A 15,827-nucleotide genomic window follows, 5' to 3' on the forward strand; every position below is an offset into this window, starting at 1 on the left:
AGCATTAGCAACTGTTTAAAAAGCTAATCAAACGTGTTTGTGGTTTATAATTTTTTTTACTTCCGGTGGAGGCCGCAGCTCCCACAAAAATGCCATGATAAGCTATTTATAAACGTTGACTGGACGTTTGCTCAAGGAGGAAAAACCTCTTGGGGAGGTGGGATATTATTGGTATCAATATTGTTTTGTCATAACATAAATATTATGCTATTAATATTATCGTTAGTTTTGTTATTGGAAGCTGCCTAGGAAAATATGCTACGATAAAAGTAACTTAACATAAAAAAACACCTCAACACGCAACCCCATTGACGGCAATGGCGGGAAACACCCGCTCGGGGGAGAAGCCCCCCCTTGGGGAGGGGGGCAAAGTAATGCGCTACAACTTTCATTGTGTAATCCTCAGTCATCCTGTCAAGTTTGGTTGAGATTGGATAAGTAACTACAGAATGTATCACAGTCAAAAAACCATCAGACAGACAGACAGACACCAAATTGCGTATTTTAGTGAGATTATTTCACATCAACGCGATAATCATAATAATAATCATATTCATGTCCCATACTCGAGGCAGAGCAGATATTTGACCACAATGTTGTTCCACAATGTGTGCAGGGTGCCAGCGATAGACGTCAGAGCCACGCATACAAGGTAAGTGGAACGGCGGACATTCTTCCTTCTCGGTTTGGGTGAACGAAAGTGTGCTGACGTCTCTTCTTGCGCCTTCTCGTTCCGGAGTTTTGTATACAAGATCGAGGCTCGTGAAAGAGCTAACATTGATCACACAAAAAAGACAAACCGACACACAAAACACAAAAAACAAGGGGAGCGGCAGACAAGATGGGGAGAGAGGGGGAAGGACACAAAAGAGAGGGGGAAGAGGGGGAAGGACACAAACACAACATTTGAGAGCAGGGACATCGGGAGGACTTGGGGGGAGGTGGGAGAGGAATAAAACATATGAACACTGCAAGGACTCTGGGGTGAATTACCGGGGGTAGAAAAGATCAAGGTTTTCGATGGGGGAAGATAAGAGATGGTGGTGAACAGCTGTTTTAAAGACCTGGAGGGAGGAGTGGGATTGAAGGGAGTGGGGGAGTTTGTTCCAGAGGCAGGAGAAAAGGGGAATGAAAGAGTGAAGGTGAGCAGAGAGCCTAGACTTTGGCAGTTTAACCATAAGAGGGTTGCAGGCAGATCTTGTGCGACCTGAAGGAATATTGGGGGGACAGAGCACAGAGAGAGCTGGGGGAGCAAGGCCGGAGAGGAGTCGGTAGAAGACAGAAAGACCATCAACCTGCCTGCGGTGAGTAAGTGAAAGGCCCTCGGTGTTGACTACATCGCAGGAGATTCCAATGATTCTGAAAGCTTTGGCCTCAACAGCGTGAAGCCGAGCAAGGTGTGAGGCAGGAGCACCAGCCCAGAGGGGGGAACAGTATTCCATTGAGCTGCGGATGAAAGCCTTGTATGTGGTGAGGAGCTCAGGTGTGCCAAGGAAGGACTTCGCACGACGGAGGATGCCCAGTCGGCGACTGGCTTTGGAGGCCAGCTTGGAAATGTGGTTTTCCCAAGAAAGATCATGGCAGATAGTGAGACCCAAAAGCTTGAGCGACAGAACTTCTTGGAGAGGATTGTTGAGAGTAGATGGGAGGGTTGTCCAGTCAGTCCTTTCGGAGAGACATTGTAAGAGTGTGAGATTTGTCAGGATTGAAAGACATGTTCCACTTGTTTGACCAGTCTGTGATTTTGTCCAGGTCTGCAGAGAGTGAGGAGGCTGCAGACTGCCGATCTGAGGGATGAGGAATGGAGCGACAGAGATTAGAGTCGTCAGCAAAGAGATACAGAGGATTTTCAAGAGAGTCAGAGAGATCATTGATGAAGACCAGAAAAAGCACGGGGCCCAGAACACTACCTTGGGGGAACTCCAGCCTGAACAGGAAGAGGAGATGAGAGAAACCCATTCAGGGCCACACGTTGACTACGACCAGAGAGGAAGTCCGCCAGCCATGCGTGGAGATTTCCATGGATACCAAAGGAGGAGAGTTTGTTGAGCAGAGCAGGGTGCCAGACCGTATCGAAGGCACGTGAAATGTCAAGGGAGACAGCTCTAATTTCCTGTTTGGCGTTGAGGACCTCCATCCATTGTTGAGAAAGCAGAAGCAGCATGTCCAGAGTAGAGTGACCATGTCTGAAACCAAATTGATGATCAGAGATCAAGCCATTGGAGAAGAGGAAAGATTTAATATCTGAAGCAATGATGGATTCCATGACTTTGCTGATAATTGGGAGAAGGCTGATTGGTCTATAGTTGCGGGGATCTGTTTTTGCACCTTTTTTGTGCAAACCGGTGATGTTGGCTGATTTCCAAGCAGATGGCAGATGACCTTGAGCAAAAGAGAGGGTGAAGAGAACAGAAAGAGGGAGTGAAAGAGCGGAAGAACATGATTTTAGGACCCGTGGGCTGATGCCGTCAGGACCAGTTGCAGAATCAGAGGCGAGGGTTGACAGAAACTTTTCCACCTTGTCAGGAGGAAAGGACACAGATTCCAGGAGCAGCTGGGTACGACTGGGTATGGTGGGTACAGAGAGGGACGGATGGGTTTGGGACACAAGATTTAGAGGCAAACACAGAGTTGAGGCATTCAGCTTTTTCACGTGCGGAGTCAGCCGTTAAGCCGTTTGAGGTGAGGGAGGGGATGGAGGGGGAACAAACACCAGAAACAGATTTGACCAGACGCCACCAGGATTTGGAAGAGGGAGACAGATAAGAGAGTTCGGTCTTGAGAATGTTGAGACATTGTTTCCTGGCTCTCCTGAGGGTGGACACACACTTGTTTCGGGCTTTGTGAAAGGAAATGAGATTTCCTTCCGTTGGATTTGCTTTCCAGGAGACGAAAGCAAGTTGTTTCAGGGCAACAGCCTCACCACAAGATTCCGTGTACCATGGACGGGAGGAAGGGTATGACAACTGAAGACGAGATGGTATAAATCTGTGCATGAGAGAGAGCAATTTACTTTGAAAGAATTCCCAGGATGAGTTGATGTCAGAGGCGGTAGAGATGGGAGATCAGTCCAGATCTTGATGGCTGCTTGAAGGCCTTGATGGCTGCTTGATGGCTGCTTGAAGACCGTGCCAGTTGGCCTGAGTGAAATGCCAGACTCATCGACGCTGAGGAAGCTCTCTGAGAATGGTCAGAGAGATATCCACTTTGACAAGCACATGATCAGATGAGCCGATTGGAGCAGAAGAAGAGCAGCAGACATTTTCAGGGAAGTTTGTCATAACCAAATCCAGAAGAGAAGATGCTCCGTTGACTGAGATCCGGGTCGGGAAATTGACAGATTGTGTCAGTCCCAGTGAGTCGCAGAAGTCCTTTGCTGAAGAGCCATGGCTGGTGAGAGAGGTACCCACACCCAGCCAACTGGCATGGTGACAATTGAAATCACCACATATGAGGAAGAGAGTTGGGATGGGTAGATAGAAGTTGGTCCATATTATCAGACAGTGAGATGTAGATGGAGTCATCGCTGTTTGGTGGACGGTACAACACACATATGATCAAAAGGTGGGAGCGAAGGGGAAGCCGTAGCCAAAGGTATTCCTGGGGGTGAGGTGGAGAGAGGGCAGTGGAGGGCGAGTGAGGAAGAGAGTTTTTTTATAAAGATAGCAACCCCACCTCCAGGACGAGGCTCAGGTCTATCATACCGGAGGAGGGAGTAACCTGGGAGAGATACCAAGGCATCAGAGACATCATGAAGGAGGAAAGTTTCTGTTAAGCAGATCACATCTGGTTTGTCAGAAGCAACCTGTATGGAGAGGTCAGTCAAGTTTGAGCGAAGGCCCCGGATGTTTGAGGTCCATACCGTTAATGAAGAGGACGGGGGAGCATCGGGTCCAGAACAGGGGGGGGGAGGGGTAGGGTAAGATGTGGAAGAGGAGGAAGAGATAGGGAGAGCTGTTGAAGGTGTGTCAGAGATTTCAGAGATTTCAGAATAGCTTGGAGAAAGGGAAGAATGGGGCGGACAAAAGGTTTGATGGAGATTGGGTGAGGCACAGTGAGGTGTTATTTGAGGAGGGGGAAGAGCGAGGCAGAAGGTTTGGGGAGATGAAGGTGAAAGTTGGAAGGGGGAAGAAGCAGGGAGGATGCTTTGAGGAGGAGGGGTGAGAGGGGAGTCTAGGAGGGGAGGAGCGAGGGAGAGTCTCGGAGGGGAGGGGTGTGGGGGGAGTTTAGTGTGTGGGGTGTGGAGGGTGTGGAGGTGTGGGGTGTGGTGAGATTGGCAAGGGGGGAGAAGGAGCAAGGGGCAAGGGCAAGGGGGGAGATTTGAAAGGGATGGGTGATGGGGAGGATTTGGAGGGGAGGGGTGAGATTGGATTTTGAAAAGTGTACGATTCATGGGAAACGAACATTTTTTGCAAAATGAGTTTGAGACCTTCGAGTCAAAAATATGTTTGAGGACACTGGAGGAGGGGTGGAGTTCTGGATAGTTTAGGGAATGTAGAAAGGAGGAACTGTAAGAGATGGTATTATATATATTTTTTGGAATGAATAGATTTGGTGAGCAAGACGAAAGCATCCTTTTGTAGGAAAAGAAGAAAAGGGTGTTATAATATATGAGAGAAAATAGTTGTTCAGGGGAGATATTATACATTTCTAGCCGCGAGATCGCGAACGAAGAACGAACGAACAAAAAGAACAACAAATAAACGAATAAGACCTGGGGAAGGGAAAAAAAATTTTGGGGTTTTTTTTTTTTTTTTTTTTTTTGCGAGTACAGATATTAAACAAGGAGGTACGGGGTGAACGACTGGTACGAAACAGAGAACGAAAATAATTTCAGCGCATTCGACGAATCGCTGAGAGAAAAAACCACAAGGTCGGAGACGGTACGGTAGTCTCAGCCTACGAGTACTAGGCCGCAGAATACTCGATACCATTAACCGACGATTGTGTATACATGTACGAAAAATTAGCACCGAAAATTTTCCAAAAGATACGCTATAGGTACACACACCGAAAGATAGATACAGTCTCTACAAAAACACGATTGTGATAGATCACTTAGCTTCGAGAGCGTGAGCGCATGGAGCAGCTTCGAAAAGACGTGACATCGCCGTGCTCTCGCGAGTTTGTTGGTGAACGGTCGCATTTTGGTATCTCTCAGCATCGCACTTTTATCTCTCTCCGCATCGACGTCCTTCTGGTTCTTCTCTTTGTTGTGGATCTCATCGTGAATGGTCATGTCAGGACATCTTGCTGGAGGTTGTGAGAAGGAAGAGCTGCGGTTTTCCCAAACAAGAACGATGAGTGGACAGGCGCTGCCTGCTCGCTGCATCTCGACGAGGCCAGGAGTGAACGCACCGGGCAGCGAGGCCTGGATACCCAACCACGCGCTGCGTGCCAACAAATTTGTGTTTTCCCGCCAAGGCATCTGACGATTTCTGACAAGATTTCGGAGACGCTCAGAGTTAAGTGCACACAGACACATATTTATTTTCAGTTATTTTATCCCTCGTCTGTATTTGAGTCTCTGTGTGGGGGCACTCCAATTTAGGAATTTAGTTCATCATGTGTTTTGTTTGTTACCGGCATTTCTTTCATTAGACATGCTTATCCATACATTTTACATCCTGTGTCGTTTGAGTGGATTTATTACAGGGTCGAGGACATCGGGTGGACTCATGCAGGTAAGCGCACCTCGGCATCCTCCCACCCCCCCAACCGACGTCGTCACATCGACCAATACCCCCACATCATTACATCATTACACATACAGCACTTGTGCCATGTTTGATATAAATCCATTCAGCTGTTCTCAAATATCACATCATTACCTGACATGACCAATGAGCTCACCAAAATCACAAAATCACCGAATTTCTCACATTTGGTGCCAAAGTATAAACAGTTCATCTTTGCATCATTATGTATACGTTTACCAAGTTTGGGCAAAATCCCATCACCGATTCACAAGTTAGAACAGTGACAGATTTTTTTTACTTAATGGGACCTCTGACCTTTGACCTCATGACCCCAAAATCGAATCAGTTCATCTTTAACTCATTATATATACATGCACCAAGTTTGACTAAGATCCCTTCAGCCCTTCTCAAGTTAACGTGGTAATGAAATCCTATCACGAATAGATGCATGAACGTACGGATGGCCATACAGAAGGACATCCGGAAGGACAACCTGAAAACATAATGCCTTAATCGGTGGAGGCATAAAAATTGTTTTGATTGAAATCGTTTTGATAATCGTCGCACTTTTCAGGAAAGCATCCATGACACAAACCGAGCAATTACTGTGAAAAGGTTATCGAATGTCTTGCTTACCACGACCTGCCCCACATTGAACTCTTCACCCTCCTCAATGCAAGTACTCTCATCATCCTCACTGGAAGTACTCTCATCATCTTCACCATGACAGAGAGAAGATCCTGGAAAGAAGAGACAAAATTAACATAAAACAGATGTCGTGACAGAAAAAGAACAATGGACAGAATGTCACCATGTTCAGATGTATGTGCATTGTAGAAATGAGACATCAATTTCATCAATTAGTCTTTGTCTTCCTCTTTGCCAGTCAAATGTTCACAAACCATATCCCTTCGTTAGAGGTCAAGGGCTCAGAACATGCAGAATTGACCCAAGTCTTTCAGGAACTGGTTGGCGAGGCTTGACATGATTGTAGTGGGCAAAGGCAGGAATTTGTAATTTGTTCAGGGTGCCGGCGTTGACTTGCTAACTCATCATGAAAGCCACCGAGAGATGTTTAATGACTCTAAACTAATGTTACCAGACAGAATATCCAGCACAAGTTCCATCAGAGGGACCACACATTTGTGAGCAAACACACCACCTGTGAAGCATCCTCTTACTATAATTCACCAAATGTCCGTCCGTCTGTCTGTCTGTCTGTCCGTTCGAAGGTACCGCAAAAACGGCTGAACCGATCGCAACGATATTTTGAGTGGGTAATCCTGGGCTCTCCAGGAGTAAAATAGGCTATTTCGTTTTTCCAATTTCAGCTTTGGTCTCCAGCATTCTCAGGTTTGGACTCCCGCACAACATTCGTGTTCGCATAACGTTCATTGTGACGATGTTTTCATTGTGACGATGTTGTTTTCCCGGGTGCCGCACAAACGGCTGCACCGATCGCTGCACGGCTGCACCGATCGGACTCGGTGACCTCGGACAAAGACCTTTTATAAGGACAAGGGTCGAATCCCTGCTTGAGAGAATTCCAACCCCCTCCCCGCCATCACGGCCGTCTCTCAAACTCACAATCCCATGAGATATGCGGAAAGGATGACCCAAAACCAATATAAACATCATTAAACATCATTCGTATATAGACATCATTAAAAGTAAATAATGACCTCGGCCAAAGTTCAAACGACGTTTAATCTCGACATGAGAGAATTCCACATAGCTATTTGGGCAGTGTATACGCCAACAGATCGCGATCACGATTTGAAACACGATGGAATAATATTTACCGATATGAACAGTGATGTGGCTTTTATTGATACAAAAGATTTTGTTTAGATTTTGATGATTTGCGTGTGATATGATTTAACGGATGTTTATATGAATCGCGCCTCCCAATTGAAGCCCCGCCCATAGGGCGGTTACCGTTGCTAGTTTCATTTAGTGGAACGGATGGAATCGCCAGGAAGGACATTGATCGAGCAATGCTTTCCACAGTTGCAAGCGAGGAGAAGCTGACATTTCTGGCATCAACCCTTCGTCGGACCAAAAAAGCCAAAAACAGTCCGACACAGGGCCTCACGTGCGAGACTAGCTCTTTATTTGAAAGTGCACGGTCAGTATGAGAAGCAAAGCAGACTGCACAGTTCAGAGGTAAATTCACTACGTCTGTACAGTCCTGTTGGACACAGTATAATTTCTAAATGGTGGATTCTCTCCAGGAAAAGGAAGTATTTGTCAGAAGAAGAGTGGACATATGTTGTGTGCAAGAGACGAGATGGAAGGGAAGTGGTGTGAGAATGGTGAAGGGTAGGCAGGGACAGAAATACAAGTTTGTGTGGCAAGGGTGCCTGGAGGGCGTGAATGGTGTTGGTGTCCTGTTTTCTGAGGAGTTTGTAGACAGTGTGGTGAGTGTGACTAGAGTGAGTGATAGGTTGATGATGGTGAAAATGATGATTGGAAAGCTCTTGGTGAACGTCATCTGGTGAACGTCATATGCTCCGCAGGTTGGTCGGAGCGATGAAGAGAAGGACAAGTTCTGGTGTGCGATAGAGAAGCTGATGGAAAACGTGAAAGACGAGGAAGTTGTTGTGGTAGGAGGAGACCTAAATGGACATGTGGGAAGGAGTATGGATGGTTTTGAGGGAGTTCATGGGGGTTACGGATATGGTGTGAGAAATGGAGAAGGTGAAAGGATTTTAGAGTTTGCTGATGGAGCTGATTTGTTGATTTGTAATACTCAGTTCCATAAAGAGGAAAATAAGCTTGTTACATTCACGTCAGGTGGGTCGACGACAACCGTTGACTACCCGATGGTGCGTAGGCGAGATAGGGGGCACCTCCGGGACACAAAAGTGATCCCGGGGGAGGAGGCTGTTTCACAGCTCCACTTGGTTGTCTGTGACATAAGGGTGAAAGGTGCGAGGAGAGCTCGGCGGGTGAAGTGCCAACCGAGAATGAAGGTATGGAGGTTGAAAGAGGTGACAGTAAGGGAGGCATTAAAAGAGAGGCTGAGTAATGTGTGGCAGTGGTCTGAGAGTTCATCAAAAATGTAGTGGTCTGAGAGGGTCATTAACCAGTGTGGCAGCTACATTCAAATGTAAGGTGTGCACAGAGGGAGCTGCAGATGGAGGAAATGTTGAGTTGGATCTTGGAGACGGCGTGAAGCTGGAAGGTGTGAAAACATTTTGCTACCTCGGAGACATGCTGAATGAAGAAGGTGGATCAGACTCGGCAACGGTTGCTCGAGTGAGATGTGCATGGAGGAAGTTTCGGGAACTGAGTGGCGTGCTGATGAGGAGGGGAGTGTCGTTGAAGCAAAAGGGAAAGGTGTATGCTGCATGTGTGAGAAGTGTTATGATTTATGGGAGCGAGACATGGGTAATGAACGTAGAGCAGCAACGAAGGTTGGAAAGGGTGGAAATGCGAATGGTTTGATGGATGTGCGGAGTATCGTTGAGAGAGAGGAAGACAAATGATGAATTGCGAAAGATGATGGGAATAGAGCCTGTGATCGATGTTGTGAAGAGGAACAGGTTGAGATGGTTTGGTCATGTGTTGAGGAAGGATGAAAGTGACTGGTTGAGAAGAGTGATGGAAATGAATGCAGAAGGAAGTAGAGGACGGGGAAGACCAAGAAAAACTTGGCTGAAGATGGTGGAAGAAGAAATGCGGGCTAGGGGGTAAACAAGGAGAGATGCAGAAAATAGGGCAAGATGGAGAAGATTGTCATGGGGACCGCAAGGCTAACCCCCACTCCAGCAGGGAAAATGGCCTTAAAATGCATGTTGTTGTGTTGTTGTCTCCAGGAAAAGGATAAAGGAATAATGGTGGAAAAAACACACAAATATGCATCTGAAACAATGTTGGACAACAACAAAGAAGGCAAATTTATGTTTGTGGATGGATGTTAATGGGATTTCTATTTTAGAATCAGACAAAGCAGGCTTCTTCCATGTTCATATTTAGCACAGACAAGACTGTGGAGTACCAAGCATCATTGGCTGAGAAGGCAGATGTACCGCTGATGCAGTGCCCTCAGCTCGTTATTGGAGGAATTTGGAATTTGCCCAGGTGCCAGTGATAGCTCCCTCCTCTTTGTGAAGGACACCATGTGATCTTTAACACTCACCACCTCATGCTGGCAGACGGGACACCCAGTTTAACCACCATCTCACGTCATCCATTCTCCTGACCATGATCTTTATGAACCGCATTAACCCTTCCAAACCCAAACCTATTACTTGCTTCCTTTCAGCGTTTCCTCCACCTCAGGGATCATATCGTTTTATATTTTCATTTTAAATTGATTTGCTCTTTCACCATCATCTGGTACCACCTACATTCCAGAGGTTGCCCCTTACGGAACGCCATTCATATGTTTATTCAGCAGCTGTATCTTTAACTTCCTCATCTATTCCATCATCTTATCTGTCCGCTCAGTTATCCTTGCCTACAGGTCACAATTTGAAACCGATCTTCACGAAACTTCACCAAATGGTAGAGTTTGTGGTCCGACAAAATCCTATATGTTTGAGGTCAAAAGGTCAAAAGGTCAACATAGGCCAAAGGTCAACCACTTTTTTCAAATTTCAAAAATCCTCAATTTTAATCCGATCGACTTGAAATTTGAATAGGATTTACATATCGGCAGACTGAATTCAACCACCAACTATTTTTGAGATCAGCATAGGCCAAAAGGTCAACCACCTTTTTTTCAAATTTCTAAAAGCCTCAATTTTCATCCAATTGACTTGAAATTTGAATACGATTTACATATCAGCAAACTTAATTCAACCACCAACTATTTTTGAGATCAACATAAGTCATAAGGTCAACAAAGGCCAAAGGTCAACCAATGTTTCCTAATGACTAAAATCCTCAATTTTCATCCAATTGGCTTGAAATTTGAAAAGGACTTTCACATCAGGTTAGTGAAACCAACCACCAACTATTTTTGAGGTAAACATAGGCAAAAAGGTCAACATAGACCAAACTTCGAAAATTTATTATCAATCTTCATCCAATTAACTTAAACTTTGAAGACGATTTGCACATCAGGTCACTGAATTCAATCACTAATTATTTTTGAGGTCAAAAGGACGCTTCTACCGAGTGCCATTCTACTTTGTTATGTTTTGCCAAGTATCACTCTGAGTGATTTTTCATTTGTTTGCTTGTTTGTCCGCACAGAATAAATACGATTTTCTCTGCAACCGTTGGTCTGATTGACAGGAAATGTTCAATTATGATGTCATAGGACACGTGGTACGGGCGCCATCTTGGAAAAACCGAAAAAATTTCCACTTCTATATCTCCGAAAGCGCTGCATAGGAAAAATTGAGACATGGCTCATTGTAAAGAACTCTCCCTTGTGAAATAACATGTTAATGATGATGTCATAGGTGCCTCCATTAAAAAACCAACACCCTGGTGTTGGGCTAGCGGCTAGGGTGCCAGCTTAGGATCCAAGGATCCTGGGTTCGAATCCCGGTCGATCGCTGAATTAACGCCAGTGGGGTTGACTCAGCCTGTCATCCTTCCGAGGTCAGCAAATTGAGTACCAGTACACTGGTAATTCCCTGTTTGTCGTAAAAAGGCGACAAACAGGGTTGGCGGCAGGAAGGGCATCCGGCCGTAAAACATTGCTTCAAAAAGGGGACCAAAAAACAACAACAACATTATGACATCATAATTATACAAGTACAAAACTTCATACGATCAAGATAAACTTATCCTCCATTATGACATCATAATTCTACAAGTACAAAACTTCATACGATCAAGATAAACTTTCTTGAGCATCATCGAGGGATAAATTGGTGGAGAAAAACAAAAAAAAGACAACGTCATCGTCACGTGGTTCGGCTGCCATATTTGCTTTACCACAAAAGCCTTAAAAACCACTGAAAACACATCCTCGCGAGGGTCTGCAATCTCTGATTGCTCTTTCTAGTTGTACTAGTAAATGAGACCATAATTCATTTTGTGAAAAGATTAATTCTCAAAACTCACCAGTTCGTGGCTCTTCCTCAACAGATTCATTTATCACTTCAGGCTCAGCATTCCTGCTGAAAATAAAGATTTTGTTAAGCTGTCGTCAAATAAATGACACAAATAAGAAACAATGTGAGAATAAAAGAGCAGTCACGGAGGTGAAAATCAGACTGCATCGGGTATTTTGTTTTCTACATTTAGACAGCAAACAACACCACTACCCTGAGCAACCCTACCAAGCATCTTCAAATACAGTTGACAATGAAGCCAAGACATGTGAAGTGGTAAAGAGGGAGTGAAGATCACCAAAGATTTTTTTTAACCACACTTTTTTCTTTCCCCTTTGTGACCCAAGCTCCGACACTCACCTCTGAGCTGTCTGGCATGGGTTCATAGAGAGATCTAGAGAATCCTGAATCCTATGGGTTTCATAGAGAGTTCTAGAGAATCCTGAATCCTATGGGTTTCATAGAGTTCTAGAGAATCCTGAAGTTCTAACGGGTGATTCTACAAACGAGTCTGGTGTTGGTGTTGGCATAGCCTGGTGTTGGCTTAGCGGTTAGGGTGCCGGCTTGGAATCCTAGGACCTTGGGTTCGAATCCCGGTCGATCGCTGAATTAACGCCAGGGGGGTTGACTCAGCCTGTCATCCTTCCGAGGTCGGCCAATTGAGTACAGCTTGCTGGGATGAATGATCACGGTGTGTACCCCGATTTCGAATAGGTACACCGTATCCCTGCGCATCGTAAGAGCGTGACCAAGGGTTGGCGTCAGGAAGGGCATCCGGCCATAAAAACATTGCCTCAAACAGGGAACCATGATTGTCATGGGGCCCGCAAGGCTAACCCCCGCTCTAGCGGGGAAAATGGCCTTAAAACGACCATTCATTCATTCATTTTTAACGGGTCATTCTACAGGCTTATAAAGATAATTATACAGGGTTATAAAGGATAATTATTGTGGGTATATTTCTCTCCGTGTTGGTTGTGAGGCCTCAGGCCTCCGGTGTACATGAACCGCTGCAAGTTACCAGTGTTGGTGCTGTGGTTACGTGAGTGGGTGCACGTGTGGATATTTGGAGAGGCGAGTGTTTCCTGAGAGGGAGAAAACAAGACTGAAAGTCTACCAGCGGTGTAGCCATTGTAAGTAAATATACGCTCTAGAAAGCTTGAGAATTACCCCTTAGAACTGTGAAAGCAAAATTAATTGGATACTTGAGCTTCATAAATACATAGATTGGTCAGCGTTGAGTGTATTACATTTTATGTGTCTGAGAGCTTTGGACAAGTGTGAAATCAGTGCAAATGACAATTCTCGCAGGGCAGGCCCGTGTGCAAATGGTAGCTCGGGGCAACCAAGCTGCACGGCTCCACTCCCTCTCAAAATCAAATCAACACGTTTGAATTAAAAGGAATAAGCTTCTTCCAATTAAATATTGTATAACAAATAAATATACTCTTTATAGAATATATATCTGATCATGATCTGCAAACAGTTATGTATTTAGATTCCAATGAAAACACAAGTTTTAAGAAATGTTTTGGAAGTTTGGAAAGAAAAGGGGCTTCTCAAAGTTATCACTGAACACTGGTCAAGGTCGGACCAGCCTCCATAACTTTGTCCACGCCTGGTGAGCCGATAATTAAAAGTTTCAAAGCATCCTTTGTTTGTTCAAGGACTCCTCCTATTTCTTTTCATAAATTTAAGTTTAACTGCACATGATCCATATGATTCAACTTACATACAACAATTTTCTCTACTTATTTAGGAATATGAGCAAGTGTGTTGTTGTTCTTGTATGAGCGAGTATTGTTGTTCTTGTATGAGTATGAGTTGTTGTATGAGCAAGCGAGGAGGCTTGCTTCGATCTCTCCACGACATCAAAGTTTGAATATTTTCCCATTCGTGTCTTTGTCAAATTTCCACTGGTTATTTTATTGTGTATGTTATTGTGTGTTTCTATTTAGTTTTGGTTTTGTAATTATTGCAAATTTGTGTGTAATTAGTCGTTTTTTGTTCGGACCTCATGCGCCGCCTGGTCTCTCCAGGCTCCCTCCCCCCGTCAGTATTTTGTGAATATAAGTTCTTTCCTTCATATTTGCTTGTTTCTTTGATTTTCTTTTCTCCCCCTGACCTCTCACGAACATCTTACCCTTTGTCCAACGTTTTAAAAACAAAACAAACAAATAAACAAAAAATTCTTTCTTAATTCTTTCTCTCCTCCCGGACACGTGCTTGTTTGCTCTCCTTCTCGTGTCGACTTGTGCCCCGCCCCTATATCTCGTTTTTCTTCCACCTCTGCTCCTTCTTTCTCAAATCCACGTCCTCACTTCGAGACTTTTCCCAGATTATTTTTCATGGTTTTGTTTATATATTATTTAAATACGTTTAAACCGCAGCCGTGATGCAGACGCCGCCCCCCCCTCCCCCCCCCCCCCCCCAGAATTTCCATGTTTTAAACGTTTCCCAGTGTTTACCCTGGATTAGAAGAGGTACCTGCGTGTCGTAAGAGGCGACTAAGAGGGTTGGCGTCAGGAAGGGCATCCGGCCATAAAAGCATTGCCTCAAAAAGAGAACCATGACAATTACAACTACATATGGGCAGGGTACAGCCCGAAGTGGAGATCGGTTTCTGAGGTTTGGGACATGGAATGTTGGGACAATGACAGGGAGATCAGGAGAAGTGGTGGAAGTATTGGTCAGAAGAAGAGTGGACATATGTTGTGTGCAAGAGACGAGATGGAAGGGAAGTGGGGTGAGAATGGTGAAAGGTAGGCAGGGACAGAAATACAAGTTTATGTGGCAAGGGTGCCTGGAGGGCATGAATGGTGTTAGTCTCCTGTTTTCTGAGGAGTTTGTAGACAGTGTGGTGAGTGTGACTAGAGTGAGTGATAGGTTGATGATGGTGAAAATGATGATTGCAAAGCTCTTGGTGAACGTCATCTCGGGATATGCTCCGCAGGTTGGTCGGAGCGATGAAGAGAAGGACAAGTTCTGGTGTGCGACAGAGAAGCTGATGGAAAACGTGAAAGATGAGGAAGTTGTTGGATGAGGAAGAGAAATGGAGAAGGTGAAAGGATTTTGGAGTTTGCTGATGGAGCTGATTTGTTGATTTGTAATACTCAGTTCCAGAAAGAGGATAATAAGCTTGTTACATACACGTCAGGTGGGTCGACGACAACCGTTGACTACCTGATGGTGCGTAGGCGAGATAGGGGGCACCTCCGGGACACAAAGGTGATCCCGGGGGAGGAGACTGTTTCACAGCACCACTTGGTTGTTTGCGACATAAGGGTGAAAGGTGCGAGGAGAGCTCGGCGGGTGAAGTACCAACCGAGAATGAAGGTGTGGAGGTTGAAAGAGGTGACAGTAAGGGAGGCATTAAAAGAGAGGCTGAGTAGGGTAGAGGATGATGTGGTTGAGCTTGAAAGTGGTTGGATGTCAATGAAAGCTAGTCTGTTGGGAGCCATTGGTGAGGTATCTGGATGGACAAAAGGACCACTGAGGCGCTCGGAAACATGGTGGTGGGATGATGAAGTTGGAAAGAGGATTGACGAGAAGAGGAAGAAGTTCAAGGAGTGGCAGAAGGCGAAGGGTACGGGAGCAGAAACACAGCAGAGCATGAAAGTTACAAGGCAGCCAAGAAGGCTGCAAAGAAAGAGGTAGCAAAGGCGCAGGAGGCATGTAGGAAAATGTTCAGAGAACGCTTGGATTCGGAAGAGGGTCAGAGAGCAGTATTCAGGATTGCAAAGCAGATAGCGAAAGAGAGGTGTGATGTGATGGGGGTGAGTTGCTTGAAAGATGAAGTGGGACAAATCGTTGTCGACCCAGATGGAATTAAAGGGAGATGGAAAAGATATATGGAAATGCTGTTGAATACAGAGAATAAATGGGATGGCAACATGGAGAGTAACCCAGTTTTTGGACCGGCAGAGAAGATAACTGAGAAGGAAGTTGAGGAAGAGACAAAAGCAATGAAGAGTAGAAAAGCGGGAGGGCCGACGGGAGTTGTGGGAGATATGTTGAAGGCAGCAGGAAGTTGGGGTGTGAAGAGAATGACAGAGATCTGTAATGATCTCGCGAGATCTGATCAGGATCTGATCAGGAGATCTCGCGAGAT

At 45.3% G+C, this 15,827-nt stretch overlaps 1 protein-coding gene across 1 annotated transcript in view; it reads right to left on the minus strand.

Annotated features, from left to right (window-relative positions):
• Positions 1-15,827, minus strand: part of LOC137418790 (putative serine/threonine-protein kinase MARK-C) — a 137,027-nt gene that overhangs the window by 109,229 nt on the left and 11,971 nt on the right. Inside the window, exons 3-4 of the mRNA XM_078766071.1 lie at positions 11,727-11,782; positions 6,336-6,439 (exon numbers count right to left, since the gene is read on the minus strand). Coding sequence (XP_078622197.1) covers positions 6,336-6,439; positions 11,727-11,782 — 160 coding nt within the window. The remainder of the gene's footprint in view (positions 1-6,335; positions 6,440-11,726; positions 11,783-15,827) is intronic.

The sequence above is a fragment of the Myxine glutinosa genome, chromosome 12 (genome assembly GCF_964187855.1).
Source record: "Myxine glutinosa chromosome 12, kmMyxGlut1.1, whole genome shotgun sequence".
NCBI lineage: Eukaryota > Metazoa > Chordata > Myxini > Myxiniformes > Myxinidae > Myxine > Myxine glutinosa.